The sequence below is a fragment of the Rosa rugosa genome, chromosome 1 (genome assembly GCF_958449725.1).
Source record: "Rosa rugosa chromosome 1, drRosRugo1.1, whole genome shotgun sequence".
Taxonomy (NCBI): Eukaryota; Viridiplantae; Streptophyta; class Magnoliopsida; order Rosales; family Rosaceae; genus Rosa; species Rosa rugosa.
The window spans coordinates 15,752,502-15,764,065 of record NC_084820.1 but is presented as its reverse complement, the minus strand read 5'-3'; the positions used below and the strand labels follow the sequence as shown (position 1 = coordinate 15,764,065).

At 39.1% G+C, this 11,564-nt stretch overlaps 1 protein-coding gene across 3 annotated transcripts; it reads right to left on the bottom strand.

Moving 5' to 3' along the window:
- Nucleotides 1–7,229: 7,229 nt before the first annotated feature.
- Nucleotides 7,230–11,160, bottom strand: LOC133720631 (uncharacterized). Of its 3 annotated transcripts, none has more exons than XM_062147049.1 (13): nt 10,880–11,160; nt 10,730–10,768; nt 10,514–10,656; nt 10,225–10,300; nt 9,661–9,955; nt 9,469–9,578; nt 9,315–9,362; nt 9,037–9,231; nt 8,718–8,819; nt 8,408–8,541; nt 8,096–8,234; nt 7,544–7,693; nt 7,230–7,449 (listed from the first exon to the last, which is right to left on the bottom strand). In XM_062147049.1, exons 1-13 carry the CDS (start codon nt 11,158–11,160, stop codon nt 7,425–7,427), a joined length of 1,737 nt encoding a protein of 578 aa, XP_062003033.1. In that variant the 3' UTR covers nt 7,230–7,424. The 3 variants fall into 3 exon arrangements, with proteins under 3 accessions (XP_062003033.1, XP_062003025.1, XP_062003041.1); XM_062147041.1 differs by having other exon boundaries at nt 7,544–7,696; nt 10,880–11,159; XM_062147057.1 differs by lacking the exon at nt 7,230–7,449 and having other exon boundaries at nt 7,616–7,754.
- Between the last annotated feature and the right edge of the window lie 404 nt (nt 11,161–11,564).

Sequence of the window (11,564 nt, the reverse complement as noted above, 5' to 3'; positions counted from 1 at the left end):
CTTACATCCGCTTGGGGTGATGCAATATCGCATGCAGCTATGCTAATTCGTCTACGACCTACCACCACTCAATGTATCTCTGCGTGACAGCTAGTGACTGGGTATAAGCATCGTACTTAAGCATATTTGAGTGTGCCATTTATGTGCCAATTGCGCCGCCACAGCGCCCTATGATAGGTCCTTTCAGACGAATGGGCAACGACGTTGGATTTGAGATTCCAACAATCGTCCGCCACTTAATGCCCTTGCTAGGCGATCTCCTTACCGCTAGATTTGCGGATGTCACTTTGATGAGACAGTCTTCCCGTCGTTAGGGGGAGATAAGAACACGGATGTTCAGCAGGAACGATAGGAATTGTCGTGGTCTGTCTCCATTATGTCTCAACTCGATCCCTACTAAAGTGACAAGATCACACATCTGCTGCAAATATGCCTGCAAGGAAGTACGTCCCTACGAAAGGACGTAGCGCCACCCTACACGGAGGTAGGCATGGCGCCAAAGCCAAATAGTGTGGCACTCTGGCGTTACAGGTGATGGCCCCAGGTAGGATGCGTGGGAGGCCCGTGGGTTCGAAGGATACTTTGACACACTCCAATTCTTTGATCATCAAGACTCAAAATCCGTCTCATGAGTATCTTCCAGGTTATGGTTATCGTTGGGGGACGCCTCAACGTCAGAACCTATTCCTGAGAATATAGAGCTCTATGAAAATTACATGTGTACATGAGACGTGGGATAGAAACTCCATCATAATTGATGATGTAGTTGCGCATTTCGTCGCGCATGAGTTTGTTGAGTCTGACGATATCGAACCACACTCCGTTGATGAATGAATGCCAACGTAGAGAAATTTGGCCTAAATGGAAAGATGCGATCCAGGTTAAGTTGGATTCTCTAACGAAGAGGAAGGTCTTTGAGCCAGTGATGCCAACACCTCCTCACATAAAACCTATTGACTAATGGGTCTTCGTTAGAAAGCGTGATGAGAAAAAGAGATGGCAATCTCGCCTTATGGCGCAAGGCTTCTCATAAAACGCCCTGGAATCGACTACGATGAGACATATTCTCTCGTAATGGATGTCATTGCACTCCACTACCCTGTCAGTTTGGTAGTTTCCAAATAACTGATTATGCAACTTACAAATGTGGTCACTACGTATCTCTATGGGGATCTAGATACGAAATATACAAAAGGTTCATGGTGAACTTCATTTACCCAAGTCAAGTGGCTCTAGACCACGAAACACGTTTACAAAGAGGTTGAAACACTCACTAAAAGGACTACTTGATTGGGAAGGGATATGCCAACGCGTTTCCATAACAAGTTTCGGATTCCATCGCGATTCATGTTGGATATGATCTTCATTGGAAGCCCTTAAAGAGTTAAGGGAAACCGCTGAACACTTGAAATCCGAGTTTGAGATAAAGGATTTTGGGAGAACACGATTATGTCTCAGTTTGGAACTTGAGCATCGTGTTGATAGATGCTTAGGCATTTTGACAAGGTCAAGCCTTCAAGCACCCCCATGATCGTTCGTAGTCTTGATCCTGAAAAGGATCCTCTTCGCCTGAAGGATGATGACGAAGATGTGCTAGAGGCAGAAGTGTCTTACATGAGTACAACAGGCGCATTATTGTACTTACCCCAATGCACAAGACCGGACATCTCATATGTTGTGAACTTGTTAGCTAGATATAGCTTTGCGCCAATGCGACACCATTGGATTGGTGTAAAATGTATCTTTCAGTACTTGAAATGTACGATTGATATGGGCTTGTTCTATCCCTACAGAGAGATGATGGATTCGGACCCATCACACACCAGGAACGCCGCCAACACTGGTCTGCGTCCACTATCCCCACCCCAAAACAATATAAGTGTTATAGAAGGTTTTGCTGATGTTGGGTATCTCTCTGACCCACACAAATGTCTTCCCAAACTGGTTAAGTGTTCACTATGGGTAAATACTGTGATATCTTGGAAGTCTACAGAATAGACCCTTGTCGTTATATCTTCAAATCATGCAAAGATTTCGCTCTTCACGAAGAGCTTCGTGAATGTATACGGATTAGATCCATAAGTACGCATGTTCGAACAATTGTGGTTTGAAGTCTACCACTGATGAGCCTATGAGCATTTAGGATAATGTTGCTTGTTTTAAACAAATGAAGCAAGGCTACATCAAAAAGCGACAACACCAAGAATAATCAACAACAACAGACTCTCCTCAAGATCAAAGTGAACTATGTTCGATCTGAGGACAGTGTGGCATACTTGCTCACTAAGTCATTGCTTAAATTCCACTTTCGAGAAACATGTTGGTAGCATCATTTGCGGAAGTTATCCGAACTCCCATGACCGTAGTCATCAGGGGAGATGCAAACATCAGGGGGAGATGTCTACATGTATAGTCTCGAAACGTGAAGGGTGTGTTGTGCTATTTTTCCCCTTCGACCGAGGTTATTTTTGTCCCACTGGGTTTTTGTTACTCGGCAAGGTTTTTAATGAGGCAACGAGAGAAGCACCACATTTGGGCGACACAAGGGGGAGTGTTTAAGGAAATCCAGATTATGTGTCTGGCCCAAACTCTAGGTTACTTGACCTAGTGGTAATAGGGTTTAACTAGAAGAATCTTAGAGATTCCTATTCAATGTATGATTACCTTTCCTTGTATGATTCGAATTTTATGCATTGTAATCCTCTATATAAAGAGGCCCCTATTATCAATGAAAGTACATACACAGTAATTCTCTCTCAATTACCGTTTCCCTAAAACAGTTATTCCTTTTTTCCTTTTTTCTTTTTAGACGTACATCCTCTCTAGATCTAGCTTTTATACATACACACACAATATATATTAGAATGTTAGACATTTTTGAAACAAGGATCTTAGAGAGAGACAAGAAGGTATTGGCTTAAGATTTTGAGTGGGAAATAGACATGGTCGATTTCTTGACGTACATGAAACTAACACAAAAGTTGGATTAGATTTGTAGGCTTTTTCACGGCATGGACCAAAATAGCATGGTCATCACCCATAATATAAAGTCATCAATGTCTAGCAATTGTCTTCCATGCTAAAGTGAACTTAGATATGAACATCCCATTTCGCACATAAGTAATTGGAAGATACGTACCATTGTGTTGTATATATGTACAAAAGAAGGCATGGTTCTAATTGGTGAGGGTCCGATACTCCAATATATATTAGAAATTGAAACCAACAATTTTCTAATTGGAAATCTACTAAATGGACTTGGTGGGCAACATTGGTTACGTTGTCTTCCTCAAATCCCACATTATGTTCCCTTAAGCTTTGATTTGTCAAGCCATCAATCTCTGGGTTTGTCTATAATGCTTGGAAATGTAGAAACATAGACTAACATAGGTGTCTTTATTTGGTATGAAGTGTTGGTTTTCATTATAAATACAATTGTACATTGAGAAGGAACACGAGGTATACTTTTGATTGACAAGATGGATAGAACTTTAAAATAAAAAACAAATTGAAATAACAAGGATGTTTTGTCCCTGTTACTAATTACTACTAATTAATGCATCCATTTCTATCAACAGGGACAGATCGATCATATTAGCTTGGGGGTAATACCCTAATCGTTTGCCCAAGATTAGTTACACATGGATGTTTCTAGTCTTTAGAAGAACATGTTTGATCTAGCTGATGAATTAATTATACCATACTAATATAGAAAGAAGTTTTTTTTTTATGACAATATAGAAAGAAGTTGAGCCGTCTTGGTTTTTAAGTATTTTGCTAAAGGATGCAACTAGATGAGTTGTCTAAGTTGTGTACCTTCTTTCTACTTTCTTAATCGGGTAAGGTTTTATTGAGGTCACTCTTTTTTCTTTTCATAATTTAAAACTCATAAGTTTAGCAATGAAATTTCTTATCATGATAAAAAAAATAATAATAAAACTTATTTGACAATAATGGAGAATAATGATACACGCAAGTAGACGAGTAATGTCTTCCATCTTCATATTCGTTGGGTACGTTTTTGTTTTCATTAGGCCAGGGTTTTAGGGTAAGTGGAAATCACATGAAAGTAGTATAGCACTATTTACCACTTCGCTTATAATATTTACATAAATGGAAACCTAGTTATGTCACTATCATGTTGATAGAGGAGGGCAGGTTTAGGAATCATATTTAACTAAAGGATGGCTAGGACAAAATTATGAAGATTTCCGATGGTTCATGGTGATTAGGATGATAATATAATATAATATCAAGGTGGTTATAAGATGAGAAAGCATGCTTAGAAGAATAAAATCATTTCGTAGGGCAAGGCTAACCTAGAAATAGTCTTATTATTTACACTATTGGATTGAAGATTCAATTTTATATATAATCAAACTTTATTTGATCCAAGGAGATACACCATCCCATGTGCTTTCACTTTCCTTCAGACGTATTCTATTCTTCTATAGTTAATTTGAAACAACAACATACTTAACAAAAGTTGTTTTTGCCTTGGGTTTGTAGGAAGAGTTGGTCATGTTAAAGCCTAGTACAATAGGTGGGATTTAAGAAAGAAAAAGGGAATGAAAGGGGATTCATTTCTTCATTGCATGTACAAACTACAAAGTGGAAAAAGATTTAGCATAAAATAATTGGTAGATAAAGAAGGCTAGCTAAAAGAGACAATTGATTGATAATCGGATTCTTTTTCTAAAAGTTTGTACTAGAAGATTTTAGTTCGGATCGGATAATAATGTTGTTGTTGGAAGTGTTATGTTATGTTATCAAATCTAGCAATTCAGAACATATATACAGTTTTATGATATATTATGTTGTTACTTGTTAGTTAATTAATTTAAAGTACATGTATATTCAAACAAAAATTCACATACTAATATCAAGAGTCAAGTTCGATAATTTTGATGTGCATATATAACATGTCGATTAAACTATCCCGCAAGAGAATGGTTTCTCATACGTACGTATTTCGTAAGCCAAACCCTAACCTAACACATGAGACATGCTTAGCTAATTGTGTTATTATCTTTTCTAAAGCATCACCACATAAGCAAATTGCATACCTAGAGCTACTTCCATTACAGAACTTAAAGTCTATTATGATTAATTAGAGGCCCCCTCGTGTGGCGGTGAGAATTCCTCAGTTTTTTATATGACAACTTTCTCTATAAAAATCAAAGTAGGCAGGTAGAAGTAAAGGTGATGTGAAATGAAGCATAAGAGTCTTAAGAGTGATAAGAGGCATCGATCACTTTCGAGTGATATGGATGGAATAAAGGGAGGTTTTAGAACGATCGATGCTTGTAAGCTTTTGATCGCAACAGAAAGAAAAGGAAACCCAGAACAACAACTCCCGTGTGGCTCACGGGATGCAAAAGGTTAGAGGCTCATGAATAAAAAGGACGAACGTGATGCTGGATTCATCTATGGCTAAACGCCAACTTGATCGAATTTGCCTTTATCTTCATCTAGCTATCTACTTTTCTTTTTGTTCCCATCACGTTAGTATCAAGATGTCCATCAAGTGCTAGATCTGATCAGCAATTGGAAATTTGGAAGTTTGATTTGGAAGGCCCTCCATGTTTAGTAAAGTAGTTGGGAAAATGTATATACTATTGGATATATTTCCGAAAACTAATGATCAATTAATGTCTCTTTGTATCTTTCGTTTTTGTAAGGTGGTAGATCATCCTATGATATGCTTTATATGTGATAAAGTGGTTGATGGGGGAGCTATCTCTAATCAAATTTTGATTTACCCTTTTGGAAACTTATCCGGGGTTTTAAGAAAATTGTAAATGTGTATTTTTTTTGGATAATGACTATTTACACAATTTTTGGGAGAGGAGAGAGAGATGAGTGTAATTTATTAATTAAAATAAGGGCAATACTGTCAATAGATGTTAGATTGGGTAAATGGGAGTAAAAAACTCTTATCGGAGTAAGTGGGCAATTTTTACCCCAAAATTGTGTAAATGGTCATTATCTCTATTTTTTAAATTATCATGTCATAATTGAAATTGAATCTAAAGTTCAAAGAAGCATAAAGATCTCAACCACTTTCGACTTTAAAATGGACATAATCTTGGTATTTTCAAGTCCAAAACATAATGTAAATCAGTAAATGAGCTGTTTTTATGAAGAAACCCTAGTTTCTATCAAGTAAAACCTAAGAAAGGGTGATATTGGAGTAAGTTGCTTGTTCAACAATCATGTTCTAAGAGGGTCCAGATGGGGCTTCTTGAACTAAACACATGATGTCAAGTTGGTACTTGGTAATTATTCAGATGAACACCAGACAGGAACTAGTTTGGATTGATTACAGACCGAGTGGAACTATCTTGCAGATTCGAGATTCTTATCACAACAGAAACCTACTTTATATTCAAGGAACCAACAAGATAAGATGATAGAACTAATCCTTTTCTTCCTTGCAAAAGTCTATCTTCCATGAAATGCTTCAACAGTAGGCCAAGTACCTATGTTGAGAAAGTCGGTGAATCACCAGAGACAGTCAAATTCAAACGCTTGGCTTTAGTTGTTGATAAAGATCCCACAACATGCGGAGTCACTGCTCCTGAAAATTGACATAGCAATCGGTGTTGACAAGACTTTAGCTTCCACTAACTTGGCATCCATGCTAATCTTTTGTGCTGTACCATAACACGCTTGTTGAAACCTGTGAATTTCAACATCCCTGCTAGCCCTAGCACTAAAAGAGTGTCCATCGAGCCAGCAGTAAACATAACCGAGAAGTTCCTGGTCTGTACCCATTAGCCGCTTGGAAGTCGGCGCAGGAATAATTAATTGTGGGCTCATTGACAACCATGTTCAACTTCTGGACAAAATTTTCTGAAAAGGTTGCCAATCGAGGATATAACACATTATGATAGGCCGATCGCTGCTCAACAGAAATTGACCGTGTGCAAGGTATCTTGATCCTTTCTTTACACAAAATATATTCAAAGACAGTCCCTTTCTTGCCCATGAATTCTATCTCCTCCTTTCACATCAATGCTGCTCATTAGATGCCAAGATAACCCAATACACTTGAATTTGCCTTGGAAACTCGGCTCTGCCATCTCCTCCATACTCCACTAGTTGAAGCGGCTAAAGTCATTCTTCTTTCCCAAAAGTTTTAAAGAACGATTCCATCTGAAACTAAATATATAGGCAACGAATTTCAAACTGATAATGATAACTGTGTGGTCTTTTTAGACAAAACATGACAAAAGAACACAACACAATTTTATTATAGATTCCATATACAATAAAGTTTCGCACACCTATTCTTTTCGCACACCTATTCTGAAACCAACAAACCTAGGAAAGTAGGTAAATAAGGGCCATTTCAACTCCTACGAGTACAAGACCCAAATATTAGCATTCGAAGCACACTGATCACCCTCCTGAGATATCCATCAGTATCTTGAACGGCTTGTTACCCTGTAATGTCATTCTCTGAATCAGTCTTCAGTATGATAAGAGCCACATCACAAGAGGCAGGGAATCAAGGGGGCAGGGAAAACAGTGTGATCACCTTGGTGAGCGGGAGTATGTGCGTGAGCGAGTACGGGTACGGGAGCGAGACCTGGAGTGAGAACGAGACCGGGAGCGGGACCTTGACCTAGAACGGGAGTAATGTCGTCGGGAACTCCTGCTTCGACTTGGACTTCTACTGCGTCGGTGTCTTCTGCATTTACACAGACGTCACAATCATAGGCAAGAGGATACAATTACCAACGGTATATCTGGAATACATGAAATGCAATATCACAGATTTTAGTTTGTTGCTAAAGACAGCATCAGGACAAATAACCCCAACAAGTTCCCACTTAATTGTGTAATGATAACAACTTTGCAAGAGACAAAAGGAGATGTTTCAACTTCAAATTCCCCAAGCTCCACAAGACAACTACAGACTACTCTTTTGCAAATCTCTATGAAGAAGTTGTAGAACATGCATCTACAAAAGGTGTATGGCCGACTACAACTCACATGATCAAACATGACACAACATGATTTGTTAATTGTCACCTCAAATTCAGAGTTGCATAGCATAACCTATTATGTAAATAGAAAATATAACCACCTTGGTGGAGAACGGCTGTAGCTCCTGCTACGACTATGGCACCTAGATCGACTTAACCGGCTTGTTTCGGCAAGTTTTTCCAGCCTCTGGCGCTCCTGCTCTCGCTTTTTAGCCATTTCAGCGGCAGTATCTTTCTTAACTGCAAAGCAATATATTTCAAAATTATGTCACAAGGATGCAGCATATATGACCACAGCACTCTCTTATACTATCACCAACTCCAACGCAATCAATTTAATATACTATGAGCCAAAATGGATTGATAATATATATTCGCTATTTATTTCTAAATGCATGAGTTGTAGAACATACTCTGTTTGTTCAGCTGCTTGCTCATAATCCTTTTAAGTCTTTCTTGAGGAGTTTCTTTCTTCTCTGCTGGTTGCTGCTTCAGTGACCCCACAGAAGTACTTGTCTTACTTAACTTTGCTAATGCTGAAGATGTGCTGCTAGGAAAAGGAATTAATTTAAGAATCGGAAATATACAGTTACTAGGACATAGAATTCAGGTGACAAACAAGAGGTCAAAAAAAAAAAAAAACTGTTAGTAAACCCCTCTAACAGGCACAGTGAACCATAAAACATAGAGTAAAACTCTTCTCATCCAGGCTTTAGGAAATACCTTGCTGATGGCTTCACCACTTTAGTGCTCTTATCCTTGTCAAGCAATGCACCGGATGCAGGATCGACATGCAGAGCCTCAAGTATTACACCAGTTGAAGACCTGCAGTAAAGAAGCAGCATTAGGATATCAATTTCAGGGGGAAAAATGAGCTTCAGAAATGAAGCCTCCTCCCTCTTCATTTTGGCAGTTAGACTTGACCCTAAACCCAACTATTCTAAACCATATTTTGCCTCAGGTAACAAATGGGTTAAAAGCTGCAGCAGAGTAAAGACAGTCCAATGAATCTTTGCAATTATTAAAGGTCGAGTGCTCCGACCGGTTTAACACATCAGTCTGTGAGCGAGGAGATTGTGGTGGAGAAAACCCTTCACGCTTTGATTCTTCCTTATCGCCTGAGCCCCCAAATTCTGTAATGTATTCTATTTTAGAAGTCGTTGGTTTGCTTCTATGAGCATCAGAATGTCGTCCATGAGGATGACGCCTTGAGTATGATGGTGATCGAGATCTTGATCTGCACACAAAAGATAACATTCATCTACTAAATGCCTTTGATGGGAAGTTAAGGATATACATTGTATGATATAGACACTGTACCTTCTTGAACGAGGATAAGCTTCATATGTTGGACTTCGCCTGCTTTCACTGCATATATAGATGTAACTATTAGTGCCATCAAATGCTAGATTCATCTGCTTCGAGACAGAAACCAGTCAAGAATGAAAGTTTCAAAAAAGTTGTAGATTTCTACCGGTATGGATCATGTTGGAGAACACGAGTTCCGGTTACCCGGGCAGTTTCTCTTTCTCTCTCCCTTTCTATCTGAGAAACCTTCCTTCTTTCCTTGCGACTCATCTTCCTCTACAGGGATTTGGAAATGCAAATTATGCACCGATGAATACTACAACAGAAAGGTCATTTACACACACCGGTGAGAACTTACAATTGCCGGATCGCCTTTGATCACTTCCTTTTGCCTTTTCTCCTCCTCCTTGGCTTTCTTATCCATGTAGACAAGCCAACCATACCTCTTGATTCCAAATTCTTTTGCTATTTTATCCATTCCTTCATCACTGCTATCATCAGAGTTGAAATCATCCTCATCTTCGTCATCGTCATCATCCTCATCGTCTTCATCAGCATCTGAATACTGGGCGTCCTCTTTTCCATCCCCACCATAAGAGAACCCAACTTGGGAATAAGAACCCTTGGTGGCAGAAGCTTGTTGCGGCTGAGACCTACCACATTTGCATAAAAACAAAAGAAATTAAGTCGCAACAAATAATCTGAACTACCTAATCAGTAAACAGACAATCAAAATAAGAAGTAATGAAGAAACCACGCTGGCAAACAATGTACGAAATTTCTACTATACATACACGTATTGCATACACAAAATCTGACAGTGTGTAAGCTAGCCTTTCTCTCTCATCTATCTATGGCTTACAGACCGCCAGATTCTGTGTGTATAGTAGAGCTTCCCAGCAATGTAAAAGAAAAATCTAACCTCTCAGGTGCAAATGGAGCAGTAACCTTGGCCTCCATCTCTTGATTCACGTGTAGCAAACCCTCATCATCAGTAACTGTTTTCGTACAAAGCTTAGCATGTGACAATCTTAAACTAAAACCCCCGGATTACTAAATATAACATAACATGGAGTTTAAAAAGATTTTAGATAGTTTATAGTCTTAGCAGATAGGAGATGATATCGCATACATTATAAACAATCTATAATCAAAATGCCGACACAATAAACTTAATTGAAGACATGATTCCAAAATCAAAAAGTACCGACATCCTCTACGACGATGCTTAATTAAATCCCGATAACGCTCAAAATTAACAAACTCTTCTAACTCTTCCTCCTCTTCCGACTTCTCTTGAACACGAAAATGCTTAGACTCTCGAATAAAATCGAGAAGCGCGCGCCCATCAAATCTGTATTTTGCACACATAAAAAAAACGGTTTACAATATATAACAATAGCAGACTAAAGCATTGCGATTTTCACCTGTCAATTAACACATCCTGTTTTCCATTCCAAGGAATCCTGAACAAAAACAATACTTGAATTCATAAATTCACATACACAAAACCAAATTGCATTTCGGACTAATTCTAATTTGAGGATCAAATTTTAAGGCTCAAGAGAGAGACATACAGGCCTTGCTGGTCCTCGGTGGCTTGGTAAAGGCCGTCGTCGCGGTAGAGGCGGCAGCGGGAGCCGACGACCTGGATGGACTGCTGGGGATCGCCGCGGCGTTTGGCGAGGAAAACGGCACGTCGTTGAGCTCGTTTGCGAGCGGCGTCCATCATGTCGTGGACTTTCCTCTCCGACCTCCTCGCTTCGTGCCACATCGTTTCTTCTCCGATTCCAGAAACCCCTAACCCTTTTTTTTTTTGCACTGCTTTGTCTCTCTCTCTCTGATTGATTTCTCTCATCACAAAACTTGTTGATCTCAACTATTAACAGTATCGGGCCCTTGGCCCAATTTCCATAATTTTGGGTCGTGTTTTTGTAATCCATATTTCAATGACCAGCGTGGGATTAACAGACTTATCTACTTATTTCACGTCTAAAACAGTGAGACAATGAGTTTGTGTGTCTTTGGATAGAGATTAGTGTGACGGAACGTACTGTCACATAATACGACCGTCTCATTAAAGTCTCTCGTACAGTAGATGTCTCACATTTTTATTTTTTACTAAATTTGAGTATAAATGACGGGTGCAGTGTTGTTTTTCTTGATATGTAAGCTAATTCAGCAATCGAGTGGAAGTACCAATGATGAGGATCTGCTGCAAACCATCCCCATACATAGAAATCATGTGCCATAATCGTATAC